This window comes from Cyprinus carpio, chromosome A17, assembly GCF_018340385.1.
Source record: "Cyprinus carpio isolate SPL01 chromosome A17, ASM1834038v1, whole genome shotgun sequence".
NCBI lineage: Eukaryota > Metazoa > Chordata > Actinopteri > Cypriniformes > Cyprinidae > Cyprinus > Cyprinus carpio.
In genome coordinates, this window is record NC_056588.1 from 2,024,728 (window position 1) to 2,040,643 (window position 15,916).

Here is a 15,916-nt window from a genome sequence, read left to right on the forward strand (position 1 = left end):
TTTATTTGGCTACTTTCATCACACGTTTAATTATTTATATGTGCATTTAAACAAGAATGGGTGTATTTATACACACATTTATATATTTATTTGCATGTTTATTTATTTATTTATTGTTTTTGCAGGTTTAGTCCTCCATAGTTCCGTGTAGTTACAGAGTAAATACAACATTTGTGGACTGTAAATTAAAGTGGTGCTTGGACTTATTCAGAAATGAAGAAAACTTACGCATGACCAATATTGTTTTCATCTCTTACAGGTAAAAATGCAAACTGGTTGAACCAGTTTGTTTTAAGTGACGTTTTAAACAGACTACATTTTTTGTGAAAGGAAGAATGTTTTAGAAGACATTAGGAGAGAAAAGCTGTTTGTGAAAAATGCTCGGTCTGAGAACAGATCAGATTAATGCTGCTATCTACAGACAGAATGGATTTATTAACTGAATGAAGTTTGTGTTTGATGTTCTTCATTGTTGAGACAGAGGTAGGTTTGAACCAACACATTCTCATACATTATTATCTCAAGATGATTCGCATGCATTATTTCATATTTAACAGCATTCAAAAAGTATTTATTTTGTAATGTTAGGCATGTCATTTAACGCCTTTCTAGCTAAACAAACATGTAACTGGTGAACATTTCACTCCCATACTGAAATATGTAAATCATACCCAAAACATCTTTATTCTCAAGTTACATTCTGTATATCTGATAATGAAGACTGTTGTACATTTTCAGTGTTTTCTAGTGCACTGTATCTAATATGAGTGTCAATGAGAGAGAGTGGGGTGATGTTCAGACACATGAAGCAACATCTCCAGAACCCAGCTGTGTGTCTATGAAGAGTAAAGAGTCCATACATGTTCCACCTGATCTCAGTGACGGAGCAGTGACCTCTGCCTCTGAGTGAGTACAACTTTGAGGTTAATCATTTATTGTGATATTAAGATGATAAATATTAAATGATAATTACATAATACAAATAATCACACACATTGCTCTTATGGTCTCTGAGAAGATACTGCAAGTAAGCTGTTCTTTGTGCTTCTATAGCACTACTTTTATCATGGAAAAATCAGCATCTCCAGAACCCAGCTGTATGTCGATGAAGAGTGACGAGTCCATGCCTGTTCCACCTGATCTCAGTGACGGAGCAGTGACCTCTGACCCTGAGTGAGTATAAATGTGACTTAAAGGTGTAATTGACCACTGGCAAGATGTGCTTGTAACAAAAAAGGGCTGTTTATGCAGTAGAGACACGATAGAGTTAAAAGTTGTATACATGACTGGAGAAAAAAGAGGGCTGTGGTTTTTCCTTTTTACAAAAACTTAAAGACGTCTAATGCAGTTTTGCTTATGCAAAATCAAAAACATACTGCACCATCTATCGATCCAGTTGTCTGTGGGCAGGAATACAAAAATGCAGAGCTTCTGTTGGTTGTTTTAGCAAGAGTTCTGGACTAATAAATAAATTAAATAAATAAATGAACACAGCCACACACAAACACACAAAAATCCAAGAGTATTCATCAGGTATGTTTTTCTAGTATGTTTACAGCACGAAAACAGACGTGTGATAAGAGCCAGCTACACCTGAATCTAAATTTTATTTTGTTTTTGAAGTTTGTAGTTTTAAAGCTTCAAGTTGATGGATATTAGTTTGTTAATGTATTTGGTCTTGGCGGAATAGATCTGCTACGCCGCTGAAGTGGATGTAAAGTGAATTTATAGTTACTTTGTATTTGGAGTTACGTTTGGGTGTGCGTTTTTGTGAGTTTTTGATGCTTAATAAATAGCATACTGTATAAGGTAAAACCCACCAGAACAAGCAGATCTATTGCCAAGACATATGTGCTGCTGCAGCTTCGGAGAGCCGTGAGACAGTGTGTTTGCTATCTATGTGAGCCTGGGCCAGCTTTGCTGAATGGCTTAACTCTAGTGGACTATAGCTGTGTGTACCTGATCAGTCGGCGAGATAGCTTAAACTAGTGACCTTAGTTAAGTGTTTCTGGGCTAATGGAGCCCAGATAAATTAACTAGTGGCTTTAACAATGTGAACCTGGGTGCTGTACCCTTAGGTTTATTTAATAAATTACCTAAATAACTATATGTGTTTGAGCCAATAGCTCAAACTTACCTAGGTAGAAACATGCACTCTGTGTCATTAACAAACAGGAATCACACTGTAGGCTGATAGATGAAGTATCCCCAGCAACCACCTGGCTCAGGCTCGGGCGGCCTAAGCAATTAGTTTTAAATTTGTCATTCAAGATATTATTATTATTTTTTTTCATCATTAAAGTTCATTGACATTAATGCAATGGAAATACTTACCTTTAACTTATTAATAAGCTAACAACATATTTGGCGAAAGAATAAATCACTGAACACCCTGTAGTTGTGGTGTCATATGCCTGGGACTAATTCTACCTCAAAAGCAGCTGCTCATTTATTTTGATAATATAAAGATTTTCACATTGCATATTAAGAACTATAATGTTTGCATTGTATGAATATATCATTGCTAAAGGCATGGCTCGTTCCAGATGGTCTTGAGCAGGACACTACAGTGACTTTATTTAAATGTAGTTGTCTGCTTTTATATTAACTGTGTCATAGCATAACATAGAAATACTGTGCATGCTGCTGCTGAGGAAAATCTCAATGACTGAATGCCTATGCAAGCTGCTGCACAAGAGACTCATAAATTAGGGACAAGTAGCTAGGCGAATGCCTATTTTACTCTAACACGGTGTCTACGCCAGACGCGAGCGGCACAACGTGACAAGGTCATTAGTCCCGTTACGATAGATAAAGCTGTCCACAATATACACAGTGATACGACCAACGCAACAGAACTTCTGCTACTGCTGTTATGATAGTTTAGTAGATGCTGTTGCGGAGACCAGGACAACTAGAGCCCCAGAGACAGATCCCCTGTAAAGACCTTGTCTCAGACGACCACCGGGACAAGACCACAGGAAACAGATTGATTCTTCTGCACAATCTGACTTTGCTGCAGCCTGGAATTGAACTGCTGGTTTTGTCTGGTCAGAGGAGAACTGGCCCCCCGACTGAGCCTGGTTTCTCCCAAGGTTTTTTTCTCCATTCTGTCACCGATGGAGTTTTGGTTCCTTGCCGCTGTCGCCTCTGGCTTGCTTAGTTGGGGACACTACATTTACAGAATATCGTTGACTTGATTGCAAATTATTGCACAGATACTATTTAAACTGAACTGAGCTGCATGATGACATCACTGAATTCAATTATGAACTGCCTTTAACTGTCATTTTGTATTATTGACACACTGTTTTCCTAATTAATGTTGTTCAGTTGCTTTGACACAATCTTTTTTGTTTAAAGCGCTATATAAATAAAGGTGACTTGACTTGACTTGACTAATGATATTCACAATGTTGTAGTAGGAATTTAGCCTACTGTGCGAGCTGTTGCGCTTGTAATGGTTATTAGAATTTACGAAGCATAATCAAGCCCTATTGAATAAGCAAAGTAATAAATGCCTTTGCACTTAAAGAGTTAAATTTACTCTCCATGATTTATCACTTTACATTTCATGCAATAAATCACTTTCTGCTGCCGCTGCTAGCAAAATAATGACTTGCTATGCATACTGCTACTAATATTATCATTTCTAACCTTGCATCTGATTTTGCTATGCATAAAAGTTGCTACAGTACATTGCGATCTGAATAGCTATGCATGCTGGGTGCTGCACAAAAGTACTTAGAATTGCTACTGTCCCTTTACAAATAACCAAAACCAACAAATTAATGCTTATTTTGCTTTGAAGAATTCTGTCAATCCTGCTGAATTGAATAGCAAAGTAATAAAATACCCATGTCGCCTAAAAGGTTCACTACCAGGTTATCTTATCACAGAAGTTTCATGCAACTAAATGTGCTTTCTGTTGCCGCTTCTATAGCAACAATAACTGGATTGACATGCGGACTGCTGCTAATATTTGTAACATTGCATCTAAATTTGTTGTGTGCTGCTGTTATTAAATTAATTAACTAGCAATCTGAATGCATACTGCTTCTACAGCTGCACAAATGTACTTAGAATTGCTATGAGCATCTTTTTTTTTTAAACGAGCAAACGCAATCAAAAATGTATATTTCACTTAAAAGTTACTTACCCCATGCGTTATCACTGAATTTTCAGCAACTAAAAATTACTTTCTGCTGCCGCTGCTATATTAGCAACAATTTGAATCCCTGCTACTAATATTATTTCTAACATTGAATATGAATTTGCTATGCATGCTGCTGCTATTAAATTTGCTACATGCGATCTGAATAACTATGCATACTGCTGTTACAGCTGCATGAAAGTACTTAGAAATGCTAAGCCCCTTTTAATAAAATGAAATGCAAGTGATGCCTGTTCCCTTGAGGAATTCACATACCAACCATTATTTTATTTTATTTATTTTTTTATTTTATTTCATTTACTTTTTTATTTTTTTTTATTTTTTTTTATGTCACTGAGACTTCAGCAATTGTAAGTTTCTTTAGATAAAAGCATCTGCAAAAATGAATAAATGTGAATGTAAACTACGGTACTGCTGCTGCAACTAAAGCATGATTTGATTTGCTATACATACTGCTATTAATGTTAATTAATATTAATAATGCAATCTGATTCTGGATACTGCTGCTACGCTCATGAAAATACTATAAAATGCTGTAGCCCATCTATTTATACAGCCCATATTATTATAACATTGCATCTGAATTGCTATTAAATTTGCTAAAGATTGAGATCTGAATAACTAGGCAATGCATACTACTGCTACAGCTGCACAAAAGAACTTACAATTACTATAAGCGTCTTTATAACAATGAACACAAACAAATAATGCCTATTTCGCTTGAAGAGTTTACAAAATCTCTGTTCACTCTGTTAAATAAACTGAGTAATAAAAGCCTATTCCAATTTTAAAGAGTTACTTACCCCATATGTTATCACTGAAATTCATGCAACCAGATACTTTCTGCTGCTATAAACAACAGTAATAATTTGACTTGATTTGCTATGAGTACTGCTATTAACAATTTGCTAATAACACAATCTGAATTAAATGATACTACTGCTACACTCTATAGTACTGAAGTACTACAATTGCTGTAAGCCCATCTGAAAACACGATAGTAAATCCCAGTTAAAAAGTGTCCTACTATTAGCTACATTGTACATGGGCTACTGATTGGAAATCATTTATTATTAGTAACATCTTTATTTTAAACGAATTCATTATTATTATTTTTTTAAACTATCACTAAACATGACTTCCATTACAACTCTTCACTATCACTGAACCAAAGTAGCGAGTGAAATAAAGATGTGGCCCCTTTAAGAATTAGCACTCCCTCTCTGAGTGCATCGCAATGCGGCGCGACTACACTTATGAGCGAGTATACTATTTTCTGCTGCTCATTAAGTTCAGACTGCACAATTTTCAAAGTAGTCGGGTCACTGTTCTTTTCACACTGCATGACTATCTCGGCCAGCATTCAGTCGTTGCTGTGTTCACACTGCACGATGGATCGGCGACAGAAGGTTTCACACTGCATGACTTTACAATTGAAAGAATCGCCGACAACTCTGTCTGGCACACAAACTATGTTTCACAAACAAACTCATGCGAGATGTGACAAGGAAACAATGCGATATCACGCGTGCAAGACCGGAGTTCTCACGTGAGACTGGGATTATTATTAAAAATGGTAGCCCGCAAGAAGTTTGCAATATGAATTGCCTGTGCGCTGATTTGCAGCGAAATCAAGAAAAAAAGAAAAGAAGCCATGCTTTCTGATATTGTGGTCTATAACTCCTCCCCGAACTCCCCGCTGCTCTGAAACTTGCTCTTTCATTGGCTGTCGGTCATCGCTGATGTAGCTTTCAGTCAGAAAACTTTTCACACAGCAGGATTTTGAATTGCCGACAGGTCCAGATATTTAGCATGCCAAATATCTTACAGGCGTCGGCGACTCATCGGCGATTCTCTCAGATCGCATCTTTGCTTATTCACACTGCGTGATTGTCACTCGCGTGAACAAGCACCAATTTCCCTATGATTTCGGGCATTTGTCGGCGATTTCTCAAAACCTGTCAGCGAGCCAAAAACTGGGCTAAAATCGTGCAGTCTGAACTCGGCTTGAGATATTTGGCATGCTAAATATCTGGATCTGTCGGCGATTCAAAATCCTGCTGTGTGAAAAGTGTTCTGACTGAAAACTACATCGGCGATGACCGACAGCCAATGAGAGAGCAAGATACACAGCAGCGGGGAGTTCGGGGAGGAGTTATAGACCACAATATCAGCAAGCATGGCTTCGTTTCAGAAAAAGGCTTCTTCTGCACGCGTGATAACGCATTGTTTCCTTGTCATATCTCGCGTGTGTTTGGTTGTGAAATGTAGTTTGCATGCCAGACAGAGTTGTCGGCGATTCTTCCTATTGTAAAGTCATGCAGTGTGAAACCTTCTGTTGCCGATCCATCATGCAGCGTGAACACAGCAGCGACTGAATGCTGGCCGAGATAGTCATGCAGTGTGAAAAGAACAGTGACCTGACTACTTTGAAAATCATGCAGTTTGAACTCGGCTTTAGCTGTTGAGTTTCAGAGAAACTCTGAAAAGCGCGTTGCAGGAATCTCTAGTGAATGATAGCCAGCCATATAAATGCAAGGCAGTAAGCTTATTGGCTGCACATGCAACATGAACCAATCAGCTTGTGCCAAGTCATTTAACTTCCTGAATATCATCGGTTACGTTAACAACCTATCATCCTGTGCAGTCTTTAAATGTATTAATATTATTGGTTTGATTTAAATCCTACGCGGCGCCTCATAGTCTAAAAATGTGAATTTAAAATCATTTTTAAAAATTTGTAGATCTGAATTAAATTTCAAAAAAATATATATATATATTAATTTAGAAAGAAAATTATGTACTCAGAACATTTATAACAATGCATTTTCACAGTTTTTTGTTCTTTTCATTTCTCTCTTTCTGCAGAGTGGAGACAGATGAAGTGATCATATCAGTGATGCCCTGTCTGACCTGCACTGACCCTGACTGTCAGACCCCCATCAGACAAAGAGTCAAAGACCAACACAAAACCAGCATGAAGAACAGGTATGAGAGCTTATTTGAGGGAATCAAACTAGATGAGAATCAAACCCTCCTGAACAGGATCTACACACAGCTCTACATCGTAGAGAGAGAGAGTGAAGGAGTGAATGAAGAACATGAGGTTTTACAGATGGAGAAAACAACCAGAACACAAGACACTCCAATCTACTGCAATGACATCTTTAAACTCTTACCTGAACCAAAATGTGAGGAGAAAGATGAAATCAAGACTGTTCTTACGAAAGGCATCGCTGGAATTGGAAAAACCGTCTCTGTGCAGAAGTTCATTCTGGACTGGGTAGAGGAAAAGGCCAATCAGGATGTAGATTTCATGTTTGTGCTTCCATTTCGAGTACTAAACTTGATTAAAGATCAAAAGTACAGTCTTCAAAGACTTCTGCTGGACTTTCATCCTGAACTTCAAGATCTGGACTCAAAGATTTATGAGGAGTGTAAAGTTGTGTTCATCTTTGATGGTCTGGATGAAAGCAGAATGACACTGATGTTTTCAGATTATGATAGAGTTTGTGATGTGAATGAGTCTTCATCAGTGGCTGTGTTGGTGTCAAACCTCATCAGAGGGGAGCTGCTTCCCTCTGCTCTCATCTGGATCACCTCCAGACCAGCAGCAGCCAATCAGATCCCCTCAAAATACATCAACCGTGTGACAGAAATTCAGGGATTCAATGATCCTCAGAAGGAGGAATATTTCAGGAAGAGAATCAGTGATGAGCAACAAGCCAGCAGAATCATTTCACACATTACAAGATCAAGAACCCTCCACATCATGTGTCACATCCCCGTCTTCTGCTGGATCTCATCCACTGTGCTTCAAAACCTCCTGAAAAAAGATGAGACTGCAGAAATCCCTCAAACTCTGACTGAAATGTACATCCACTTCCTGCTGACTCAGATCAACATGAGGAATCAGAAGTATGATGAGAGAGATCCAGAGAAACTCCTGCAGTCCAACAGAGATGTGATTGTGAAACTTGCTGAATTGGCTTTCAAACAGCTGATGAAGGGCAATGTGATGTTCTATGAGGAGGACCTGATTGAGAGCGGCATAGACGTCACTGACGCCTCAGTGTATTCTGGGATTTGCACTGAGATCTTTAAGGAGGAATCTGTGATTCATCAGAGGAAAGTCTACTGCTTCATTCATCTGAGCTTTCAGGAGTTTCTAGCTGCTTTATATCTGTTTTACTGCAATGGAGTCGAGAATGAGGAATCAATTAAGTTGTTTATAAATGAAGAATATCAAAAGTCTGGTGGTATCACTGGTACAGGAGAAACACAAATCTGTCTGTATGATCTACTAAAAGCAGCGGTTGAAAAATCCTTACAGAGTAAAAATGGACACCTGGATCTTTTCCTGCGGTTCCTGCTGGGCGTCTCACTGGAGTCCAATCAGAGACTCTTGCAGGATCTACTGACACACACAGTGAAGAGCTCAGAGACCATCAAGAGAATCACACAGTACATTAAAGAAAAAATCACAGGTGATGAAGGTCTTTCAGCTGACAGATGCATCAACCTGTACCTCTTTCTGCTGGAAATGAACAATCAGACTCTAGATATTCAAGAGTTTGTGAAATCAGAGAATTGTTCAGTGAATAAACTCTCTCTTGCTCACTGCTCAACAATCGCCTACATGCTTCAGATATCAGATAAGTTTGATCCGAAGAAAATCAGCACATCAGATGAGGATAGAAGGAGGCTGATATCAGCTGTGGTGAAGTGCAGAAAAGCTCTGTGAGTATTACTTCATTTGATTGAAGATAAAACTGAATGAGTGACGTGACATTCAGCCAAGTATGGTGACCCATACTCAGAATTAGTGCTCTGCATTTAACCCATCCGAAGTGCACACACACAGAGCAGTGAACACACACACACACTGTGAACACACACCCGGAGCAGTGGGCAGCCATTTTATGCTGCGGCGCCCGGGGAGCAGTTGGGGGTTCGATGCCTTGCTCAAGGGCACCTAAGTCGTGGTATTGAAGTGGAGAGAGAGAACTGTACATGCACTCCCCCCACCCACAATTCCTGCCGGCCCGAGACTCGAACTCACAACCCTTCGATTGGGAGTCCGACTCTCTAACCATTAGGCCACGACTCCCCCATGAGGTCTGTTGTTTTTATTTCGTCTCATTGAATTTTTAATTTTATTGTGTTTTTTTTTTTGTTTTTTTTTAAATTTTTATTTGTAGTTGTTTTATGAGGATGTTTTTTTTTTGTATGAAAATGTGTTTCTTTTGCCCACACGACTCATTCCAAACAATATGTAACCTGTCAGACTCAGAAGGAGGATTATGAGTCTTCTGCAGAGCTTATCACTTTGCTTGTTCACTGATGTCCACCTTTATTAATGCTTAAAATTATTATTATTTTTTTTGTTTGTTTGTTTTGTTTTTGTGACTGCTGGGATTATTGAAAGACAATATTTATAAATTTTGTGTTTAACCTTATATTTATTTACTTATTTTTGATAAAACACAAATACAATCTTTTCACTCAAAATTATCACTATAGTCTGTTTGAATAATAACCACCAATGACACACAGCCCTTTTCTCAATACCATGTAATATTATAAAATTATTATATAATAAAATAATATTTATTGAACAATAATATCCATTATAAACTCTATATTTAATACATATTATTTCATAAGGTGTAAGTTGTATTTTGGATACCTTATATCTGTAAATTTAGGGGGGAGGGGGGATATCCGTAAAATATAAAAATTGCTTTATTGCAAACCAGTCATTCATTTGTAATATCATTATTACAGAATAATTAATAGCTGCAAACACTGCTGACGGGCCCAAAGATTGTTTTGTTGTCTAAGAAAACAATGCATGGCAAGCACACGTATTTAAGGGGGTAAATACAAGAGGAAAAACCAGATAGTTAGGGTTTGATGAAACAGATCACAGCAATACACACTGGTGTCAAAAGGGACAACTGACTTCTAAAAGAAATCACACCATCTTAAAGTTAGACCGAAAAAGAAGTCTATAAACCCCTTTGTAAAAATGTTTCCTTTCATGAGATATATGTGGAGTGCAGTATGTGGTTTCTGTATGACTACTTACATGTTTGAGGTCTTGTACATAAGGGCCTATTATATTCATATGAAAACAATAAATGACAGGGTCTTTACTGAAAAATTATATCTTTAAAGACAAATAAAATTGCATCTTCATTTTCAATGGACAGCAACGTGTTTAATCATTTCTGGCATCTTGATAAATTTTGTTTTCAAAATTATAGGATATATAAAACTTTGTGTGACAATCTCTACATATTTAAAAAAAAAATGATTTTAATGATCTATAGTCTAAGCATTTATAAGGTAATTATAAAAATTAAACTAAAAAAATGGTTTAGTGCCTGTATGTGATGAAATGTTTCAAAAATATATCATTGTAACACAGTTCGTAAGTCGGGAAGAAGGAGGCAGGAACTGGCGAACTTTTAAACAAAACTTTAATAATAAAATAAACACAAAAGAGTGCGACAGCCCCTCGTGGACGACTGTTGCACACAAATAGAAACAAAACACAAAATAAAATCCAGGCCTGGTCCTCTCTCGTCTTACACATTCGTCACTCCTCATTTTATCCTTCCAGAGCTCCTCCATGGGACTCGAGACCAGTGAGTGCCGCAGGTGTCGCGCATTAACATCAACTCATTAACACAATAGCTTACACAGTGCAAGACTGATTTCTTGAGCTGTATGTGAGGCGAGTGCATGAGCGCACAGTTTCTAGGAGAGCGTATAAGTGCTGAATGGTTTAAACAAATGGCAAGATTTAAAAATAAATGCAAATTATAAACTTTAGTGACGAGGTGACAAATCCTCGATTGTGCAAGTGACAATTCCTGTGTCGACTGTGCAGCATTCAGCTCGCTTATAGTGGAGACGCGATGTGCTGATTTGAAGCCATTTGTGCATCTTGAGAGGGAAAATCCTCGATTGTGCAAGTGACAATTCCTGTGTCTAGTTTTCAGCCTCTGCTCTGCTCTGAATTTCTACGTGTGTGCCAATACTCAAGAGTTATCGAGCAATGCCCCGGATAGTCAAAATAAATAAATAAATAAGGTACTGATATTTCAAGAGGCTTGGGCCCTAAAAATAATTGCAATATAATCATTTGTAACTTGTTACAAAGAAACGGTTAACATTTTACAGATTAAATGCTTTTTTTCTTCTGTCATAGCATGTATGAATAAATAAGGTTTTATCCGTCTATCTTTTTTAGAATTTAAAAATGTGTACACTTGGTGGTAAGCAGAATTTTGACTACCTACTGTATTAGAGCTGATTTTCAGTCAAAATTCATTGTTCACCTCCTGATAAAGAACAGAGTATTAATCAACATATGATCAATACCATGTGCAGAACATAGAATACAATATTTTAACCTACCTATATTGAACAATATTTTATTTGGTTTTGTAGATGTGCTGGCTGTAATCTCACTGCTCAGTGCTGTAAATGTTTGTCTTCATCTCTACAATCATCAAACTCACCGAGAGAGCTGGATGTTAGTCACAATGACCTGCAGGATTCAGGAGTGAAGCTGCTCTTTGATGGACCGATGAGTTTACACTGCCAACTCAACATACTGAGGTAAGATAAACAGAAAAAGGTTCACTTATGAAATTAAAGATACCCTCTGCTCTGCTGGGTTTTTGTAATATATCACAGACCCCATGTGCTGAAGTCTTTGGGTTTGTAATTATAATGATAATAATTTATTCACTGACTGAAGTGTTAAAGTTGTGAGGATTGGAGATAAACAGACACTCACTGATATCAATTCTGTTCCATCAACACTGAACCCAAAGTTACTCCAGCCGAACTGTAGCTGTAATCAGTGAACCTGTGCAAAAAAGTGACACATTAAATCAATGAATCATTTGATTTAAAGCAGAGTTACAGGAATCTGAACACTCCTGTGTGCAAATTGGTTTAAGATGATCTCCAGTCCCAGATGATGTTATATTGAGTGTTTGTGTGTGTTTGTAGATCATCTGACTGTATGGTGACAGAGAAAGGCTGTTGTTATCTGGCTTCAGCTCTGAGTTCAAACACCTCACACCCGAGAGAGCCGGATCTGAGCTACAATCACTCAGGACAATCATTAGTCAAGCTGCTCTCTGATCCAAACTACAGACTGGACAAACTCAAGTATGTTCAACACTAGCAATCATCCTGTCATGTGTGTGCTATAAAGTCATTGAAAACTGTACATCGATCCCTGCAAACAGCACATAGTATATACACACATATAGCATACAACACATAGCCCTGTATACACATAAATACTACACATGGAAATAAGAAATTGATTCAGCTCAACAGTTGCTGGTGACTCATAACAGTAGCATCTAAGAAACAGACTCAAGTCTCTGATCCCAAAGCATCATTTGGATCTAGAAAGTAAATTCTCATCAATATCAGAGACATGAAGCAAAAATAGATCCATGATACAAACTCAGAGATCATAGTCTAAATGAGAAGAAATCAAATTTGACATGATACTGAATAAAGCAGATCAGCTCAGTGCAGCAAGATATTACTGTAGATAGTAAAAGAATACTAGTTATTAATTAAAACACTTGCACAAATGAAAGGAAAGACGCAAATGATCAGTGGATGTAAAGTTGAATCTGTGGCAAAAATCTAAGTCATTATTTACATACCTTTTAAACCCAAATCAGATTTTGATGTTTCAGTTTGGAATAAAAACAAAACAAAATTATACTTAGTTTTGAGAAATGAGAGATGATTTATTTTAGTTTAACATCCATTTTTATTTGATTAAAATCTTCATTATTATGTGAATTGAATGTGGCATATCTTTTATTTTTAAAGTATGGATCATGGAGAAGAGATTGTAACAGAACCTCAGAAATGTAAGATATGCACACAAACACTCACACACCCACACAGACACACCTTGTTTTGTTGTGTCATAAATGTTTAAATGTTTAATAATCTTTCTTCTTGTGTTCAGATGCATATAATCTCACACTGGATCCAAACACAGCAAACACTCATCTCACTCTGTCAGAGAGGAATAGAAAGATGACACATGTGGAAGAGAAGCAGCCGTATGCTGATCATCCAGAGAGATTTGATGAGTGTCCTCAGGTTCTGTGTAAAGAGAGTCTGACTGGACGCTGTTACTGGGAGGCTGAATGGGGTGGTAACATTAATATAGCAGTGGCATATAAAGGAATCAGCAGGAAAGGAAAAAGTAATGACTCTTTGTTTGGATACAATGTAAAATCCTGGAGTCTGCACTGTTTTAATGACAGATTCACTGTCTATCACGATAATAAGAGCACAGAAATATCTGTCTCTTCACATCAGTCTAATAGAGTAGGAGTGTATGTAGATGTGTCGGCCGGCACTCTGTCCTTCTACAGCGTCTCTGACACACACACACTCACACACTTACACACATTCAACAGCACATTCACTGAACCCCTCTATGCTGGATTTGGGGTTCATCCGGATTGATCAGACAGACAGTGTATCAGTGTCTCTCTCACTGAACAGCTTACAGTGAGAAACAACTGAGACAGAGTTAAGTGAAAGAAACACTCACATTTTTTTTTCTGTCTTCAACTCTACCTGTAAATTCTTTCTCTCTTCTAATCTCTATGATCTCTCACAGCTTGTCTCATGAGTTTAAAATTATTATGGGCTGATATTTTACCCTCAACTTCTTTATTTTATCCAGTTGCTTCCAAATCCTCAAAGCCATTTAGTAGAAAATCATGATTAATACTGTCATTTATTATAAATATTTGCAAATTAAGCATCTAGGAGTGTTGTGGTTTTAAAATATAATAGGTGGTATAGTTATGGGAAATTTTGTCTCATGTCTCAGGAATTAGATACAGGTTGGTATTTTTCAAGGTCAAATGAGTGGATCTAGTGCAGTATATTCTGTCACACCTTATTGCAATGGAACTGACACCTTTCAATATTCACACAATTTTATATTTATTCAGTGCATGATTATAGTTCATGAACTGTAGTTCTGACCATCATTATCTGTTCATTTATTCATTTTATCAATACAAAGAATGATTCTTTTGTGAAAGTGCTTGCGATATTGTTTGTTTGTTCATTTGTATATTATAGACTTACTATATTATATTATCTATATAGGCTATGTATTTGATTCTTTGTCCATTATGAAAGTATAACATAATTTTAAATAATTAAATAAACATTTATTTCAATTTAATTGTAACATATTTTAAAAATATATACTATAATTACAATTATATAATTCAAATAAAAAAAAAAAAAAAAATCATAATATACTAATATATAACCACTGAGAGACAACAGTACCCTCACAATACAGTATATCTCTCTTTAACATTTGGCTGTACTGATCCATTAGTCCAAAAATGTGATTGTACCTAATAAATTATGTCTTGCAAGTACAAACTCAGTCATCAAACATTTACTGACATGATCAAAAGACTGCCAGTTCTTTCATGTTCTTACACAGTGCAGGATTATGAGCAATAAAACAGGTGAAAGTACAATAAAGTAGTGTGAAAGTGAAGTGTGATTGATGTTGCTTTTCTCAGCGCTGCTCAGGATGGACCAGTTGTTTGGGATTACTGGATAAGCATTTTTTCTTTCTTTTTAATGTATTGACTATTTGATGGTATTCTACATTCATTTTGATATATATAATTTTTTAATTGATGCAATGTCTATGGCTGTGCAGAATCTGAAAAGATGGCTTTGACTTCCAGTCTCCGATGAGCATCTGAGAGTTTGAATAAATCAGTAATAATTTGTTAGCTCATGATTCTTTGTTTACGCCATTATTTAATAATTGCTCAGTCTTGGGTTTGTAATAAAAGGCCCAACACTGACTTGACACTCCTGACTGTATCTTATGGTTAAATTTTAACTAAGCTGCTTATAAAAGTATGAAACTGTTTAAAGTCCATTTTGTGAACAAGAAAGTGAGGAACATCATGCAAGAAATGTGTTTGTGAATCAGCTGAAATGTTGCTGTCTAGAGTCTAACACAATGGATTGATGGAAGTCTGTGTCTGATGTTCGATTCATTGCTGATGGGAGAGAGGTAGGTTTGAAAGAATAGATTTTTGGATTCATATCCATGCACTGTTAAATCTAAATGTGCTTGGTAAAATGTATTTTTAATGACTACTAGAATGTCGGTGCATTTTCAGATGCTTTATTTTTAGTGACACTGGCTTTTGTAGCAATACAGAAATATAACAGAAACACAACTATGATGCGATAATATACCCAGGTAGATCCTGTTTCATGTTCAAAAACTGTATAGGATGAATGATTAAACCAATTTAATGTCCACAGGATGGCAGCAGCTTTATTGGTAATAATGTTTTTGGCTGTATACGAAATATGTATCAGAGAATCAGAAGAAGACAATAAATTTGCTAGCTATAGTGATGTGGTCCTAGTAAACCCCATCACTATAGCTTTAATATATTGTCCTCCTCACCACAACAAGGACTTTTTAAGTGAACTTGCTGTATTAATGGGGAATTTGATTACCAGGCATGAAAAAATACTGCTGTTGGGTGATTTTAACGTTCATGTTTGCTGCACTTCTAAACCATACTCTGCAGAATTTTTAAGTTTGATTGAGTCTGTTGACTTTACTCAATGGGTTTCTGGTCCAACACACATCCATGGTCATACCCTTGA

At 36.8% G+C, this 15,916-nt stretch overlaps 1 protein-coding gene across 5 annotated transcripts in view; it reads left to right on the forward strand.

Moving 5' to 3' along the window:
- The first annotated feature begins 320 nt into the window (after positions 1 to 320).
- The window catches only part of LOC109069291 (NACHT, LRR and PYD domains-containing protein 3-like), a 30,089-nt gene continuing 14,493 nt past the window's right edge, over positions 321 to 15,916 (forward strand). For 3 of the 5 annotated variants that reach the window (XM_042773490.1, XM_042773489.1, XM_042773491.1), the window contains exon 1: positions 14,494 to 15,305. Coding sequence is in view for 2 of the 5 variants with exons in the window: in XM_042773492.1 (XP_042629426.1) it covers positions 764 to 906; positions 1,054 to 1,173; positions 7,043 to 8,914; positions 11,636 to 11,806; positions 12,206 to 12,367; positions 13,055 to 13,095; positions 13,197 to 13,705 (3,018 nt within the window). In the remaining 3 variants the exon portion in view is untranslated. Of the gene's footprint in view, positions 484 to 738; positions 907 to 1,053; positions 1,174 to 7,042; positions 8,915 to 11,635; positions 11,807 to 12,205; positions 12,368 to 13,054; positions 13,096 to 13,196; positions 14,408 to 14,493; positions 15,306 to 15,916 lie in introns of those variants that run through there. The other 2 variants (XM_042773492.1, XM_042773488.1) reach the window with 2 other exon arrangements.